The sequence below is a fragment of the Meleagris gallopavo genome, chromosome 5 (genome assembly GCF_905368555.1).
Source record: "Meleagris gallopavo chromosome 5, MGAL_WU_HG_1.1, whole genome shotgun sequence".
NCBI lineage: Eukaryota > Metazoa > Chordata > Aves > Galliformes > Phasianidae > Meleagris > Meleagris gallopavo.
In genome coordinates, this window is record NC_139408.1 from 25,820,736 (window position 1) to 25,838,314 (window position 17,579).

At 38.4% G+C, this 17,579-nt stretch overlaps 1 protein-coding gene across 15 annotated transcripts in view; it reads left to right on the forward strand.

The window, feature by feature from the left end:
* The window catches only part of NUMB (NUMB endocytic adaptor protein), a 91,659-nt gene that overhangs the window by 47,462 nt on the left and 26,618 nt on the right, over positions 1–17,579 (forward strand). For 13 of the 15 annotated variants that reach the window (XM_085224871.1, XM_085224872.1, XM_085224874.1 and 10 more), the window contains one exon: positions 7,573–7,716. In XM_085224871.1, the coding sequence (XP_085080997.1) occupies positions 7,591–7,716 (126 nt within the window). In that variant the 5' untranslated portion in view covers positions 7,573–7,590. Of the gene's footprint in view, positions 1–7,572; positions 7,717–17,579 lie in introns of those variants that run through there. The other 2 variants (XM_010711477.3, XM_010711479.3) reach the window with 2 other exon arrangements.

The following is a 17,579-nucleotide window of genomic DNA, read 5'->3' on the forward strand; positions in this document are numbered from 1 at the left end:
CTTCCTGTGTTGCTGACCTAACAGTAAGTAGGCAAGGATCAGGATAGTAGTGCAAAAGTATAGTTTGTTATTTGACCTTTTCTACTTATAAATAGGAGATGTTTGCCATACTGGTTGCAACTTTGTCTGTTCAAACATTGTTTGCATGGTTGTGAAATACTTACTGGCACTACTGAAGTAACTCCAGTGTAAAAACCTTAGGTTTATGCGACCTATTAACCTACAAAGTAGGCTTATTTTAACTTAATATTTTCTTTCGGTAGTGAAAATGCATTTCTATTTGTTGGTGCTGACAATTTCAGACTTTGGACCCTGGACTTGCACGATTAAAAGAAATGCTGTCCCTTTGTTTCAGACCTTTAAGTTTATTTTTTTAAACAAACAAACAAAAAACCCAAAACCAAACAACAAAAAAGAAAAATCTAGTATATTTTCTGAGTTTGTCATGTACTTGGAAAGATGGTTTTTAAACCTGGAATGTTCTTTTTTTCAAAACTGTTTTGAAATCCAAGAATTAGCTACCCTAAATGTGAATGATTCACTTGGAAGAGAAATGGCTTGGTTAGTTAGCATTCGTCACATGCATCCAGATGAGCTGCAGAGCAGAATTGCCTGAACTGCTTTCCACAATGCACAGCTGGTGTTTTAGAAAACTTGTGCTTATTTTCACTTGTTTTAGGTGGTAAAATTTGATTAGCTTTGTGTAGCATGTTGAGGAGGTGTGCTTTTTGCTCTTGGTTGACAGTTGTTTGCAATGTGATCACCTGTAACAGAAGGATTGCTGCATTGTACCTCTGCACCAAAACCTAGAAGCAAATTGTATGGAGCTGTAGTCAGAGCTGTCATTGGCTGCGGAGTCTGAATTGGGACATTTGCTTTAGAATAGTCACTACTGGAGAAAATGAGGATTGTTTTTCTTGTATTTGTTAGGTTTTGCACAAGGAGGGGCAAGTGGTTTGTTTGGCTGATAGAAGGAACATGACGTCTCTTAGGAATACCTTTGGTCTTACGATGATCACACTTGAATTTCTTGTCAGCTCAACTTTTAAGAGTCTGGAAAAGGGGGGCTGCTGTGCTGGTACTTCTGTTGCATACTGTTGTGGGGCGCTGAACTCTGCGTTTTGTTGCTGCAGCATGCAGATAGCTGTTTGAACAGACTGGTGTATGATCTTAAAATGTTAATTCTGAGCTTTAGGTCAGGATGTACAGTAGCTGGATGTTTTAGCCACCAACTGTTAGTAGTGTGTTGGAGTACAAGTCATGATTTCATTTCCTGGTATTTTGTAAGTTGTGTGCAATTTTTAACTCTGCTTTTTGCCAGTAAGACCGTGTTGTTTTAACATTTTCTCTTTTATTCACCCTCAGCTGTGATGCAGGGAAAAAAAGAGTGCTCGGAAGCAGCTGTAGAGTGTTCACATGATGGGTTACCTAAGCTCAGGTGGGAGAGCACAGTCTGATAGGTACTGGCATCTTTATGGACTACAGCTGTTTCTGAAGCGATCAGATTGACTGTTTTAAAAGTGCAAACTTCTGCACACTGAGGACTTTCAGCAGATAGCCAGTACCTCAACTTACATGGTCAGAACATCAGAGTTTCTAAGCACACTATTGGATAAATGGATGTTATGATTATAGCCCAGATCCCTTTGGACTTGTCTAAGTAGCTGAAAACTGCAGTTTCTGTTGTATTTTCAAATATTGTCTAAATATTACTTCCACAGCTGGAAGGCGTGTCACCAGAAACAATCTGAAGCTTCCCAGACTGTGACATGTGCAATAATCTGCAGCTGATATGCTTATTTTTGTGTTTTTTTTTTTTTTTTTTTTTACATTACCAAACACTTCTTTTTCTGCAACTTGGAAAATATCCCAAACTCAAGCTCTAATTAATAGCAATAATGAAATGTATTTATTATGGGCTCATACTTCATCTTTGTGTATTTTTGTGTCTTAGAATGCTTACTTGTATTATATTTTTTTGATCTTAATTGGGTAATGAAAGGGTAAATGGGTTGGAAAGCCATGTGGTGAATAATGTAGTTTAGTCATACTGGATTGCGTAAACTGGACTGTTAACGTTTTACTGAGAATGCTCGTATGGTTACATGCCTTCATTTACTTTAGTGTGACAGTGCTGGATTTAATTAGATTTTATGGGATCTAAACTTACAAAAAGGCTCAACATTCTGTATTCAAAACTTGACACATGGAATGACCTTTTCTTCCTTAGAAGATAAAGGTACTTTGTGTTCTCATGCTGGTGAATAATTGCAGTGAAGCTGCTGCAGTAAGTTTTGGCTAACCTTTATGGTAGGGTTTGAAGAGATAGGGCATTACACGTTTTTATGTGGTGCAAGTGGGAGAGGAGGGAAAACGTTTGTTTAGCATCAATGCTTACTAAGGATTTTTCAGAGGAATAAAAGTTCATTCTTGAAGCTTTATAATAGTCAGGAACACGCTATTTACCTTGGCTGCAGTATGTTTACTTGTCTACCTCGCCTCTTATGACTGAAACATTCTTACACAGTCATCTTGACTGTGCATTGGGAAGCAGAATAGATCTTTTTATATTACTGTATTTGCACTCCTACAGACAGATACAGCTGCCAAGACTTAAGTCTTCACAAGACTTGAAATAAGCACATTTCCTTATTGATGTCATCACATCCTGGTTCTAACCAAGGTTTCCAGTAAGGTTACAGTATCAACAACTTACTGAACTTTGCAAAGAAAAGCAATGCAGAATGTTATTCTGAAACGTGGAAGTTAGGGCTATTTGTACTTCTTGGTGTGGGTGGACTCCTACAAATTTCGTAATAAAATTCATGATTTCATAATGCTAAAAGGTAGCTGTTAGATATGAGTTTTAGGATGGGTGTGACTAGGATGCACTCACATGAAAGCACAAAACCACAGTTTTCTGAGGATCCCAATCTTCACAGTCATGTTGAGGAGTGTTTCTGATGTGTTGCTCTAATCAATAAGTTGAGCAAGCATATTTTCTTTTATGACATCAAGGTAATGTACATGTTCTCTTAGGTCTAAAATATCAAGTAAATCTGGAACATTCTTATTCACAAACTTTGATATAAAGACAGAAAAAACATACTAAAGACAGTGAACCTGTTGATCTGTTTGGTTTGGTCCTTTGTACTAGCAATAGTGAATGTGTTTCACTGGGAAAAAGCCCATGGGGCTGATAGTTGTGCAGCTGTTTCTTCCTCAGCTGCATGGCATTTTTCTTAATAGTCTGATTGTAACACATTTATTGAGTTCATTTCATAAGGAAGCTGTATGAGTTATTTTTAATGTTAGGGTGATACCTAAATGCATTGCTCTTAAGCCCAGATTTCTCTGTTATTTGGAATGTATGCATCCAGGAATTCTATAAATGTGCAGATGCAGTCTGCTTGTCATGCTTTGTGCTTGCAGGAGGACTGCAGGGCAGGTGCTATCTCCCAAACCTTGGCTACTCTGTTTGTTGCAGGCTGTCAGGGGTGCTTTGCCCTTATTTGACCTGACTTTTTTTTATTTGATAAAGTAAATAGGGAACAGTACTTGATTCTCAGAGAGCACAGCAAGTGATCCCAAACAGCCTGGTTTCAAACACACCTAGCTCAACTGAGGAATTGCTTAAAATCAGTTTTTTTATCCCCTTCCACCGCAAACAAAAGTCACAATCTAACAAGTGCAGATTAAGTAATCTTTTTTAAGGCTAGAGCTAAGAACATTAAATGGATTTCTATTGGTTTTGTTTTCCTCAGTGTTGAAACTGTGAGTGGTTGTTTCAAGTGAGAAAATCTTACTAGGTAGTGCCACTAGCCTAAAATCTAACCATTTAATCTTGTGATGCAGCTCAGGTACCAGTACTGAATTGTTGTTTTGCCTGTGGATGCTGTACTTTGAATTAGCTTGTAACAGCAACTGCTCTCAGGGAAACATTTATGCAGAATGTAAATGAAGTGCTTATCTGAAGGCATGGCTCCATGAGTTAACTTGTGCACGGCAAACCAAGCTCCAATTTGCATCATCAGCAACTCACACATGATCCAGCTTCAGTTAATGTGCAAGTGTACTCGTCTTGCACTGAAGGGTAAATTATTGGCTTGCATTTCTTTGGGGATAAAAGTAAACACAGTGGTAAAGCGGAGTAGCTAATAAGGTATGAATAAACATGCATGTCTGTCGTGCAGTAATTTGTTCTGTAGCCATTACCTGGTGGTGTGCAAGGCCATGAAGCCAAGAATGCTTCAACCAACGTGTACTTAGTGTTTCTGTCTGTGTTCTGCCTTAGTTGTCAGTGAACTGAATTGGAATTAGACCTTTGCAGGTGCTGGTGGAAAGAACAGCAGTGCCAAAGCTCTCCTCAAATTGTTATTACTACAGAAAAATAGCTGTGTTTTCAGAATGTTAAGTATGTATCAATTTGAATTAGAAATAATTGTCAAATGTAAAACTCAGGGTGTGAATATATTTATTTTTTTTCCATGCCTGTATAGATACTTGTATGGTGCTTTGTGAATTGGTCTAATGTTTAGCCTCACGTTGTAATCTCTTAAATTACAAAAACAACTTCCACCACTTTTGCTAGGGTTGTGGCCATTCAAGTGCTGGGCAGCCTACAGTGAGTCCTCTGGTAAAGGCAGCCTTCAGACCCAAAGTGGGTCTGTGTCTTCATCTCTCCAGAACTTCACTGTCTTCAGCCTTGATTTGTTAGACTCATATAAGGCGCTGCTTTTTATTTTAACTAGCTTTTTGAGTTTCTCATCTTGTTTTTTGGCCAGGTTTGTCTTCGGTTTCTATTTATCCGCTGTCCTTTCTCTTCACCCAACTGGATGTTGGGTTGTACACGTGGAAAGGAAATAAGTGTTTTTTTAGAATAGTGTTTTTGTTAATTTTATCTTGTGGATTTTTAAAGTATTTTTAATAATAGGACACAAATGAATTTCTGAACCTGCAAATTCTGTTACTGTTTTTTTCCAGCCTTTGTAATCCAGAGACTGAGTACTATACTACTTAGTGTCAGTAGTGCGGTCACTTCGGTAGAAAATACCCCGCTAGCTTCTTGGCATCTGTCGTTGTACCCACAGACATGCTGTATTTCTCTGTAAACATGGAGTGCGCTGCAGAGAACTGAAGGAGACAATACTCATTTGGGTGTTTTCTGCAAATCCTGGGCAGTGATTTTGAGCTCCAGATATATTTAGTGAGGATTTCAGCATCCAAGTGCGACAATTCATGTGCTTTTCTCCTGAATCCTCAAGTGTGCATCCTGTGTGAATTGTGTGACTTAATGCTTTTGCATCAAGTGACAGATCCAGCTGTACTGGGATGATGTCCGTGCTGCCAGCAAAAGAATTGGTTTTGTGACAAAGTATTTCACAACCCACTCGCGACATTCTGAGATCTCAGGAAATAGGAGTGTGGTGGCTGGAGAAAGCTTGCTGGTCACCTGACCAGAAGTTAATCTTGCCATTTGTCAGCACTTCTGTTAAATAGGAAAGCTATTTTTAAAGTGCTTGTTGCCAGCGTGGCTGCAAAATTAGAACAAGCAGGAAAATGGGTTTGTTTTTTTAGTAAGAAGGAAGTACTTTGGGCAAAATGCCACTTCAGCTTATCATAGGAAGTATATATGGTTCAGGAGCTCTTATTCTCAGGCTTCTCTGTGGAGTGAGGTTCCTGGAAGGAATAAGTGGATGATAGAGTCCCAATCTCATGGGCTGTGTGGGAGAAGCAGCTCTGAACACACGTTGTTGCTGCAAAAGTTGAAGTTTGCCTTGCCTTTTTACTGTTGTAGAAATACGTGGTGAATTATTCCATGTGCTGGACAATGTCCCACAATGCAGCAGGTCCAGGCAGCATTGCATTGATCACTGAACTCTTGAACATAAACTGCACGCTTAATCACAACTTCAAATACAAATTTTACCACACTTAAATGTCCTGATTTTAATGATACAGTGCTGTTCTTTACCTGTGCCCTTATCTTTTTGTTACTTGAAATAGTTAAGTGCTCAATGAGATGTGAAAACAACTGACTGCCTTTAATTGAGCTGATCAGCAGACGTTGGTTTTCTATAATGGTTTTCATTCCTTGCTTGTGTTCAGTTTTGAAGTTGTTTCATCTTGAGTTTAAGCTGCTTAATCAGATACTGTGAACATGAATGCAGATTTTTCTTACCTGTATCAAGCAGTTTTAACTGGAAAGTGTTGCAGTTCTTTTTAGGGTTTAAAATCAGTGTTCAAAGTGATTTTAAAGCTGCTTTCATTCCAAGTCTACCCATTGTCACCCATAAACTTCTGTATTCTGCAGCTTAGTTAATGTAATGGAAAATGAGCATATATAATCAAATTAGCTTTTGCTGCCTTGCATTCTGCAGCATCTTTGTACCCAAATGAGATGCAGTGTTTGTAAGGAAGTTTTTTCTTCAGGAAAGAAGAGTATTATCTCAAAAAGCCTCTTGGCATATTTTCTTTATTTTCCGCATTGTATGCCATATCATTTTGTTTCTGTAGCTGAATGTTGAGTCTTTTTATTAGTTATTATGTATTAGCTGTTACTTGGATGGCTTCTTTGCTAACTGTAGTTTCAGTGTAGTAAGTGAGCATGTCTATAAAGTTTAGTTGAGTATACAAGAACTGACATAGAAGTGTATAGTGTATAAAAAAGCATCTTTAGAGTGTCTCTGGGAGTGTAACTATAGAACTACCTTCCTCCTTTGGAAGGGGTAATTGTTTTGAGATTTTCAATGCTTTCCTCAAATGTATCTCTTATTTTAATGAGAACTTCCACCAGTAGATAAGTGGGGCTTAGAACATGCCTCTCAAGACCTGGGCTCCAGTCTACCACTCACTGCTTGTTGTTGTTACACTTCTGGGTTATTGTTTCTCGAGTTGGTGGCTTCCTTAGCACATACACACAGACGCAGGGTGCTTGTAGACAGAGGTATTGATGCTCCCAGCTCTGCACCTTGATTGTTGAGCAATCCACTCCTGGTAGAAACTGGCACTTAGTCTTGTGTAGTCTAAGAGCAGTGAATTCCAGTTCTCTTCTGAACAGAAGTGCTAGCTTGGTTACTGCGTAAAAGCTGGCATCATCTCCCTCAGTGACCCTATCATTCATAAAGAACAGTACAAGCAGTTAACTGTGGGGGACATTTTAAGGCTAGAAATTCTTGTCTTGTATGGGTGCCTTAGAAACTTATGCTACTCATTCCCTGCGTGGTTGCTCTAGGTGTATAAATTCAAGGAGGCAGGATTTCGAGTCCATCACTTTTCAGAACTTCTCTGTCAGCTATTTTAGGTAATTTTATGCTCAGAGTAATAGTTACTTCTGGGTCTGATGCTTCAGTGGAAAGATGTTAAGTAATGTGGATTTGTCTTCTGCTTTGAAGTGAATATTTATCCCCCTTTCTCTGAGCCTTTGTCCAAAGCATTTCCCTTACACAGGGACCTCTATTCATACTGCAGAAGCTCAGAAGTTTTCACACGGATGTTTGTGGTGATGCTAGTTAACTGGAAGCAGCTAAATGTGTTTGGTGCCCACTTGCAATAATTCTCTTCTTCTTCTAGGACATCAACATCTGAGAAATGAATAAATTACGGCAAAGCTTTAGAAGAAAGAAAGATGTCTATGTGCCGGAGGCCAGTAGGCCTCATCAGTGGCAGACCGATGAGGAAGGTGTTCGTACTGGCAAGTGCAGCTTCCCTGTTAAGGTAAGAATTTCTGCCTTTCTTTTGGGTATCTGTGAGATACTTTTGCCATGAATTATTATTTGGGGTTTTTTGGCAAGCAGGAGCCAGAAGTATGCTTCATTACACGTTGACCTATTTTACGGTCAGCCTTCATTGCAAACGATGTGGCTTTTTTTTTTTTTAAAGCCAGATGAATCATCTTAACAAATGCCTTAGAAAGTCATTGTCTGATGCATCCTACACTATTATTTAGTTGAAATAAATCACATAGCTAGGCAGAGGAGTGATATAATTCGTCTTCATTTCTCTGGAAGAGCAGAAATGATACACCTCATGGATTGCATGGAAGAAGTACTAGATTCTATCAGTTAAAATGAAGTTATAGTTACGGTTTTATTCATAAGATAAGTGGTAGCTTATACTTGAAAAGTATAACCCCTCCCTTTGGATAATTGGAAATGTCATAAAGAAATGCCTCGATTTCCTTCCAGTACTTGAGGTATAAGCACTTACAAATTTGAATGTCTTCTATTATTTTTTTGGTGTGTGTTACAGATTATTCATATGTGTGAAATTGAAATTGCTTTTATCAATTCCTTGAACAATTCCAAATTCGCAGTACTGTAAGCAGGTTTTTTCATTTATTCTCCCACCTTTTCTGAGAAATAACACATTTTTAATGTTTATTTTATAATATTTAATGTTACTAAGAAGAAGGAAGGAAGGAATTTAAGGTGTCTTGCTGCATCTGCTCAGCTTGTAATCAAAAACTCTTCCTGAAGACATACCAATACCATTTCTACAGTAGATTGTAAACAGATGACGTTTATTTAAGCTGTTAATTGTTAGTTTTCCGTATCTATGCGTGAGGAAAATGCTGTGTGTGGTTCTGACACTTGAGAATCTTTTATTACCTGTATAATATTATGTGCAATTGTTAAACTGGTGATGTTGCTAGATGGAACTCTTCAAGTTGGCTGTTAAATATTTTTGTAAAGTTATGGGTATGTGCAGGTGCTCTATAAAGGTGGAATAATTTTGATGCTATGTTCATGTCCCATTTTATCTTGTTACAGTTGCTTGTGTGTGCTTTTAATGTATTCTCTGGGATATACAATGCGCAAGCTAACTTTCTAGTTTGCTATGGTTGCCTGCCTGCCCATTTATCTCTGTCCTACGTTAGTTTTCTGCTAGAATGAAGGAATTGTAATCTAATACTAAAGAGAGAGATGGTATTTTGCCAGAGCTTTGAAATTGAGTAACTGCTTTGTGGAAGCTTAAACTTAGATTAGGCTTTTCAAAATGTTAATGCGGTATAGGAGGGAATAGAATCGTGAGCTTGAAGATCATCATTTTAATAGTCTTACAGTAGACTGTAGTCTTAGACATAAGTGCTAAAGCTAAAATATTACACTGAATATTTAGGCATTTAGTTTAACTCGAAGTATTTTCATTCCTTGACTGAACGTAAAAGATGTGAACCACTTTAAAGACTGACTTTTGTGTTGGTTTTCTTCTTTAAACTCCTGGTTAAGACTTGCACTTACAATGACAGATGCTTCCTGTATTTAAATGAAGCATTCATCTATTCTGGGCACATGCACCCAAAGTTGAAAAAGGTTTTGGACCATTCAGTGGTGAAAAGGCATAGAGATGGATGAGTTGTTGCATCCTGTCCTCAGGCTGGAACTTGTTTAGCCCCATTTGCTTACTTTGTATTAGAATTCACTGAGTTAATTAGGTCGTTGGAAAACAACTCTGAAGTAAATACATCTTTATTTGTGTTTCTTGATTCCATCAGAATATTTGCCACTTATATTTGACAATTTTGTATTTAGATGAAAGCTTAAAATCAGAAGCATTGGACATTGAGGTGCTTTTGTTTATTGAGTTTGAATGTATCCTCCAAACTTCACAGACTTGAGAAGGGCAGTCGTGGAAAGTGTTCATGGGGCTTGAGATGCAAAGTGGGTGTTAGCTGGTGTTTTGTAGATACAGACAGGAAGTATGGCATTGTGAGTGAACAAGATAAACCAGATGTAGAGTCAGAGGTTTAGTGGGTGGTACTGCATTTTGCTCACAAAAAGAATGGAACTATTGCTATTGAAGGAGAGCATCCTGTTACACAGTTCTTGGGTATTATTCAGAAGTATATGTATTCCTGGAAAAGTGGGCTGTTGCCCATGTCTTTAAATATCTGATGGAGTGTCTTTTCTTCCTGGTGTTCCTCAATGGAGCAAAGTAAAATGAGATATCTTACTAAGAATAGTCAACTAATAGGAGTGCATACTGAAATATAGTGAAAACTGCCTTTTTTTTTTTTTATATATCCCTATTTAGCATTCCAGCATGGTGCTGTAGTTGCCTGTAGCTTCTCAACCACAGTTTAACGTGTGTCTGTGGGGATTAGTCCATCCTTATTCTTTATGCTTTGCTTTGCCTGCACTCCCTAAAAATCATCTGCCCTAGCTCCTAAAAGCTCAGAACATAGCTGAGTAGCAAGATCAAAGTCTGACTTTTAAAGCAGTGTCTAAGATTTTAGCTGGTGAAGACCCAAGAAGCGTTAACAGATATTCTGTAGCTGTCTTTAAGGTTTTCTGTATGAAAGGAAAATACAGAAAAGTTTTGGAATAGAAGCCATGGTCAGGGCTTTGTTTCTTATGATGCTTGCTAACTTATTTAGGTAGGATATTTTTTTTTTTTTTTGAGAGAGAGAGAAGACTAGTGCAAACAAACTGGGGAATGCTTGCTCTTAGTTTCTCTTGTAAAAGGGGTCATGAAAGTTTGATGTGAGAAAGATGTATCACTCTCTTAAAATAGCGTTAAGTTGGTGTGTTTAACTTCTTGCCTTCAGGCATTTTTTTGGCCCAGACCTGGGGTGTTTGTAGAGTGCTAGCACAGATTTATCCTTTTTTAGATTTTAGAGAGTATGTGGAACCACTTTGAAAGTCACATTGCAAATAGGATTTCTTCTTGCCTCCAGGCTCTGTTCTGTTAGTGTTGGACAGGACTCTAGTAGCTGTTCATTCATTGTGCTTTGAGGATGCTGTATTACAAACAAGTTCAGTGTTACTAAGATGTTTTACATTGGTACTGCTCTTGAAGTTCTACCTGTGCTGCATCCACAGCTGATCCTGGCTGTTAATTATAGTCTGCAAGCGTGGCAGTGGGTTTTGAGCAACTCTGCACCTATTGTACAACTGTGTTTTGGTAGAGAAGGTGCTCTATGGAAAGTATTGGTAAAATTCCTGTGCCATTGTTGCCTTGAAACTCGGAAGCAGATTTGATGCACAGTTTGTTCTCTTCAGTGCTGTGCTCGTAAGTTTAGAGCTTATGATAATCCTGGGGTCATACTGTTTTAGGTACTGACACCTCACTTTCACAATCTGTATTTATCCACTGTTTTCAGAATGTCTGTTGCGTGCAACAAGCTGCTGATCATGTTTTCTCAGTTGTCCAGGAGTAGGATCTTACAGCTAGCCCTTGTCTGTATTTGGAACCTAACCACGCCTCAGGCGGTAATCTGACACATTTGAAACAGGGCCTTGGAACAGTTAGTGACCTGCCTGCTCTGCTCTTTCATCTGTCCTCTTTTGAATCAGCTGAAATTGGGCTAAGAAAAGAGCCTTTGTACTAGAATGTGAAATGAATGGCTTTCTGCTCTCCACTGCCTCAGCAGAGAGACAGGTGTATGTCTATCAACAAAGGTACAAAAGGGTACTAGAGTTGTATTCAGGTATTAGCTGTATTTAGCTACAAGGGTAGCTTGCAGACTTCTCCTACCCCATTAGGCAGTAATTTTAAGGCTGTGCTGACTCTTGTGGTGCGGAGACGTGATCCACTGCATCTTTTATAGGTGTACTCAGAGCCATCTTTTTATTAAGTGTGGAACTGTTAAAACTGCTGAGACATCTGTACAGAACTGTGTTTTCAGAGGTGACAATCATCTTCCCCTGTCCTAGCAACTGGAAAAGTAACTTCTTTGTTTCAGTAGTGAAGCTTCTGATGGGGGAAGTAAACTGTGCCTGATAGATATAACGTATAAGGAATTTAAGTTTAGGTATTTACAACTACTCAGAAGATTATTCTAACAGAATTAATGCTGCTCTTGTTGGTACTATGATTTATTTTTATACAGTCTTTGTAAATCATAACTGTCAAAAATGAAGTGCATTGACATACCCATTTTGAAACTCGGGTTCTTGCTGCAGACACTACCTCACTGAGAGCATGCAGCTGTTCTATGTTTTAATGACTAAAATATTTGACACTAGGGCTTCTTTTGTTTGAAATGCCTTTTCAGATGTCCTCTGGGTAAGTAGTTTTAGTCCGTACAGATAATCTGTAGAGTAACTAGCCTGTTAAATTTGTATCAGAAAAAATAGGTCACTTCACTCTACTTAACAGAATTAAACAAATCCTTTTCCAAGTTCTTGGTTGTTCTAACCAACCAGACATGTTAGAACATTTACAACTGATTCCTCCTACCATGCTTCTGAAGGATGCAACAACTAGATACAGATGTGGGTGATGGAATTAATTCTGTTCTGTCACTTTTGAGTTTTTGGAGGTCCGTCTCTTTTGACTTTGTGTCTTAAATGTTACCTGTCACCTGCAAGTTTAGTTGTGTGTGTATTTCAGTTCATTTATTCCAAATGGAAGACTAAAGTTATCAATGAAAGAAGTCCTTGGGGAGGAGTAACATACCACATCTGTGATCCAGGGTTTGCTGCTGAATGTATCATATCATGTGAATTAGCCTTTCCACCGAGTCTTGATTTTTCTCTGGTAGTGTTGACAAATAAAAGCCATATGGATACAGTTGTACAGTCATGTATCATGTACAGGAGCTAGCATTTCAGATCAACGCTCTTCAACTGCTTCGTTTCTTTCCCTTACTTTGATGGGAGGTGTTTGGAAGGCTGTGTATTGCATTATGTGAGTGAATTAATGTATTAATTATAATTTAAAAAAAAAAGTGCAGAAAAGAGAGTAACTATCTCTGAACTTTGTGGGTTATCACCACTGGGACCTGTGAGTGCCAGCTCGTGTCTCTGGGATCCATGTGCCTGAGCAGTGGCTTGTGTAACTAACATGTACATAGCCCACCAAAGAGTAGGCCACTGCCTGTCCGTTTTCTGCCTGCTCTCACACCCATTGTAGCAGCCCACTTGTCCTCTTTAGTTTTGCAATTTACATTGTGCACCTTATTACTTAATATCTGATATATAAATTGCTTTTTGCGGTGGTGGTGGTTGTTTTTAGTTGGTTTATAAACATAATTTGCATGCCATTCTGTTCTTCCAGATCAGAAAGACTGGTACAGCATAGGTGATGGCTGTTATTTTGTGTCACTAAGTATTCTTCCAGTTGTTTGAAATCATAATAGCTGTGAGGATTTTAGCAGCATGTTGATGCTGAAGGCCCCTTAAGTTAGGCATGTGATATTTTTGACTGTGAAATCTTGAGGTGCTTGAACAGTCCTTGGGAACTATGTTAAGCATTTTTGAGATGTTAAAGTGGCAAATCTGCTGCTTTCTGAAACATTGCAGAGCTTTACACATGAAACACTGCAAATCCCTACCTCTTAAGGAACAAATCAACGTTAGCAATGAACAGTAACCATTCCTATGGAATGCTAACCCAGCAGCAAGCAAATGTAAAGTTTGAAACTCCTGCAGCATTTAAGATCACAGGAAGAAGACAATTATGATAGAAGGTTATTATAACAGAAGGTGTGTGGATAACAGAAGGTTACTTTATTTAAAGTCCTATGTAATTTTGTCATGATTAAGGGAGTGTAATTCAATCTCAAATCTTTAAACTTTTTACATTTTAAAGAACCTTTAGTTTTGTCTGAGTAGCTTGCAAACAAGGAGCTTTAAATGAAGTTTTAGTTTGAAAACCCTCTCATCTTTAAAGGTTGAATTGTTAAATTGTTTAATAAACTTCAAGTTGTTCCAAAGGTATGAGCATTCATGCCTAGAGCCATAAAAATGATTTAGATGCCCTTGTAGAAATTTATCTTTTAAATGTAATTTAGGGATTGGAAGTAAACTAAATAAAAAATTGGCACTACACTCTTTACTTTTTTCCTAAATTAGAAGGTTTCCAGTGTCAGAAATGGAAACAATTTTTTGCAGAACTGGAACAAAAGTTGGAATGTGTTCCTGTGCACTGTTTATAAAACTATTATCAACACTTGATATTCTTTTTTTTTGTTTTTCCACACTCAAAGGAATTGCACATCAGAGCAAGTAGCTGAAAACCTAAGTCTGACAGAGCATGCATGAAGGTGTAAAGGGTCGGATGGAGTAGTGAGTGTAAGGAGTGTAAGGTCACCAAGGGAAAGTTAGGATAGACATTCACAGTAAACTCAGCAAATCAACCCCCCCTTTCTAACTGTATGGCAGTTAAAAGCTATAGGATAGGTAGTGTTCCCCTATTGATCTCCGGTTGCAGAAATGATGTAGTACTGGGCTGACTGCTCTGGTGTAGATGTGGAAGTAGATCCTGCCTTGAGGCAAGTGGTGTCCTACATAACCACCGAGTTCCTCCTCAACCACATTTTAGGGAGACTAAGAAGAGTAGAGCATTTGCGTATCCACATTGAACTTTGTTACTTTATCTGCTGTGGTCCAAAGTGGTTTTTTTATTCCCTCAGTGTTGTTTTTCTTCACACTAGTAAATACAATATGAGAATCAGTAAGTGAAATGCAGAGCGTGACTCGCAGATGGGTGTGATGTGTGGTCACACCAAGATGCTGTAACAGCATGTGTTTGGGGAGAGGGTAACAAATCAACGAGGCGTGTTTCTATTCTGATGATTTAGGGCAGTGGAAGAAGTTGGACCCTAAGGAAATGTATAGCATCGTAATTAACCTGTAGTTTTGATTAAGGAGAATTTACTAAGTTTGTCTACTGATGATTAATTATAGAGTTTTTGTCATTGTGCTTATACAGCTGTAAACAAACATCTGTTTCAAACTAAGTTAAAAAGCAGCAACATAAATTTGAATATGTAAATCTTAGAGGTCAGTGGAAATGTGGCTTAGCTTTTATGCACGTCCAGGCTTCTTGGATTTAAGCTTGTGTCTAGTTACAAGACAGAGTTTCACCCTGAAGGTGTGGAGCTAAGGCTTTAATTCTTGAGCAATACCTTTTCTAGAAGCCTATCTACACATGCAGATTCCAAATATTTAGTCTTACAAATCAGGATATTATTTATAGCAGTAGAGCAGTATTTACAGAAAAATGGGAATGTCACTGCATCGAGGAAAAGTATCCAAGGAAATGGTGGTTTTCTGCTCTATGGCAGTTAGCTTGCTAGCACAGGACACCTTGGCCGAGACTTCTGGTAAGCTCTTTTCTTGTGTCTGTCTAGTTTAAAATGTAATCTGAAAAGCCTAATCTGTTACTGCAAATAGAACAGTCCAAGTGAACATCTGCTGATACAGAAAAAATTTCAGTAATTTGTCTATCTGCCTCTGTTTGGAAGAGAGACTGTAACAGCGTAGTACTGTGTTCCAGTAAGTGAAGATGATGGAAGGAGTTCTGGGTAAGGTCCTTCCTTTGAGCCAGCAGTTGTTGAGTCGATGCTGTTGAACTCTGCTTCTTCAAAAACAGAGATAGCCAAGTATTTGTGAAAGGAAACAAAGATGATCAAGGTAGTATTTCTTGTACTAGGACACAGATGGTAGACTGATTTCATTGCTGCCCAGCAATATTACTGCCATAAAACATCAGCTCATGGTATTTTACTAGGAACACTTACAAAAGTGTATGCTTGGGGAAGGCAATGGGACAGCTTCACCAAACATACTAGGTGATAAATTGCCTAATTTTAGATGAAATCAGAAAAGGTGTAAAATACTGAAAAAGAATGAAGTTTTTCAAGTTCCACGTGCATTTTGCTGTGTGCCAGTTTGACTTCTTCCTGTGTTGATTGCTTTGCAGTGTGTGACTGAAGACTGATACTGAATGCCTCAGGAGGAGGTGTTTCATCTGTGAAAACAAAGTTCATTGCCTTGAGGTGGAGGTTTTTTTATTACCTGCTGTACCATCATATAATCTTTTCTCTGAAAATGCTAAAATAAGCAATATTTCTCTTGAAATATGTTTGTTAAGGGGCTCCCCTACAACTTTTGAAGGTATTTTATTCTATTTGGAACTTTCGTTTTGTGATAGTCTTTATGTGGACTCTGCCCTAAAGGATCTTTCACTTTCTGTAGAAGCAGTGTTAGCTGATTTCTGGTATAGCGATTAAATCTTTCACAGAACATCTTATGGCTGAGAACTGCTGATGTCGTGGCTATCACTAAATGGTTGCTATGGAAATTAAGTAGGAAGGCATTCATTATTAATATTGCATTCCCATTATTTGCACTTCCATGATGGAAATGCGCTTGCTTTCTCCAAGCGTGCTAGGTTGTGTGACTCCTGTGATGAGGATATCTCTCTGCAGGTAGTCTGAGAGTTCTGCTAAGTCCCCAGCCATCACAGTATGCCTTATGCAGTTTTTTCCACTGTTATTCCGTGTCCCAGTCTCTGTATTTCTTTGTGGTGCTATGCTTTGATGGATTTGTAAGAGGTTTTATGTTATGTATGGCCTGTCTCTGCCCAGGCACTTTGCATTATGCTTCTTCTCCTTTAGTTTGAGTGGGAAACTTCTTTTGAGATGTTGAAAAATTGTGTGTCGAAGCATGCGTTGTATGTATCTGCTTTTTAGAGTGGTTTCCATGCAATCTTTTTGATGTGGCAGAACATTAGAATTTGGTTTGTTTTTAGTTGAAGAGAAGCTAAACACCAGAATTCTTAATCTAACTAGCAGCTGTATTTTTCTTATTCTACTAAATGTTGAAATTCATAATATGCTGTGATAATAGCAAGTTGAGCTGATGCTTGAAATTTAAGGTTAGGTAGTGATATAATTCCAGTGTAATGCTTCTCATTAAAAATGTAAGGCAGCTGGGAAGGCTTCAGTCCATATCAGAGCTGGTTGCCAAATATCTTGAAGAAATATTTGGGCCTTTGTTTACTAGTGGCTAAAGGTTGGATAAGTAGTTGTGTAGCACTGCTTCAGTACAGAGGCAGGTATATCTACACTGAGCATGATGGGGGAGAAAGGATTTCGGAAATAAACCTGAAGACCTGGAAAAGGACTTGCTGCTTAAGGGAGATTTAAGTTGATGTAGCAAAAAGAGAGGACAGGAGTGTTCTCATTGTGCAGCTGACAGTTATTTTCAATAGAAAGAAACTTAAATATGTTTGGACATAGAGGGAACTTGAACCTAAAAAAAAAAATAAATAAATCAAAAAGCTGTCCAAACAATGTTCAGGAAGACTTCTGAAACTGCCCGTATAATGTACAAGGCCACAGTTCTTGACAGCTGTGAGCAGCTAGCTTCTGCAGTAGTGGTGCACTGGGAAGAATAAGTTTTTTGATGAAGGGCTTTAAGTGTAAAGTGTAAATGCAAACAAAGCACCTTTTGTACTCATCATAAAGTAGTATTGTGTGGCAGCATAATTTCTTTTATAATTCAGAATTGATTGATGCTCAGTGAGGTCTGGGGATTGTACCCTTTTGCTGTGGGTAGATGCACTTGATATGTGCAATAATGTCCCCATTCATTGGAGTGGAAGCAGTATTGAAAACTGCAGCTAAACTTGCTGTCTCTAGCAGCAGCGGCATGACTGATTGCTGAAAGTTGGAGCATGTGACTTGAATAGAGGTTTGGCAACACGGGGAAATGGTTGTCCGGTTTGGAGTGTGACAAGAGGCAATATTTACCCTGCTCTGTTTCTCCCTTTTCCAAGCAAAAGGCAGGTTGCCAAGTATAGGGGCTGAATAGTTTGGATCTTCAGTTGGGGCTGTTTTGCCTACA